An 800-nucleotide genomic window follows, 5' to 3' on the forward strand; every position below is an offset into this window, starting at 1 on the left:
CAAAACATGCAATCCACCGTTTTTATGCTAAATGTCTTGGTTGGGAACTGTGTGTCCACATGTACAGCAATGTTCACATTCAAAAGCATTTCAGTAAAAAGCAGTTTTTCCCCTTACTCTTGACTACAGGAGGTAAAGTAGAAACACAATATGATAGAACAGAAAAAGTTTTACAGTATTGATCTTGATCATTTTTGAGGAGCTTTCCACCTCCCCCAGAGGGTGGAAGACGTTGCATTTTTTAGAGGGACAAAAAATTCTACATATGCATTACTGTATGACCTTATTGACATGTCAAGTGAGAATAGAAACAATCCATGTAAAATGCAATACTTACCTGTTGGTTTGTTGAAAGATGCATATAATGGAGGCAACCTCCTAAAATTGGGCTGCACTCTTTCACCAGCCTCTCTTACTGATATCAGTGAAGTTTTTGCAGCCCTTGGAATCCCACCACCATGCATTCTTACACCTCTACATTGCCCTCTCCTTGGGTCCTGCTCTTCTCCCTGGCCCTGCACCTCTCACTGCTCCTGCACCTCTCACTGCTCCTGCACCTCTCACTGCTCCTGCTCCTCTCACTGCTCCTGCATTTCTCACTGCATCTCTCACTGCTCCTGCACCTCTCACTGCATCTCTCACTGCATCTCTCACTGCACCTCTCACTGGGCCTGCTCTTCTCCATGTGCCCCTTGCTTTTATGCTTCCTCGTCCAGACATAACAGTGTTTGTCTGTTTCTGTTTTCAAAAACATCACTCCTCAAAGTCCTTCTTTTACTGTATACTGTATCAATGTAATA

The 800-nt window shown here is 43.6% G+C and overlaps 1 protein-coding gene across 1 annotated transcript in view; it reads right to left on the reverse strand.

The window, feature by feature from the left end:
• Positions 1-464, reverse strand: part of corin (corin, serine peptidase) — a 30,348-nt gene extending 29,884 nt beyond the window's left edge. The window contains exon 1 of the mRNA XM_073813057.1: positions 338-464. Coding sequence (XP_073669158.1) covers positions 338-464 — 127 coding nt within the window. The remainder of the gene's footprint in view (positions 1-337) is intronic.
• Positions 465-800: the final 336 nt, after the last annotated feature.

This window comes from Paramisgurnus dabryanus, chromosome 21 (assembly GCF_030506205.2).
Source record: "Paramisgurnus dabryanus chromosome 21, PD_genome_1.1, whole genome shotgun sequence".
Taxonomy (NCBI): Eukaryota; Metazoa; Chordata; class Actinopteri; order Cypriniformes; family Cobitidae; genus Paramisgurnus; species Paramisgurnus dabryanus.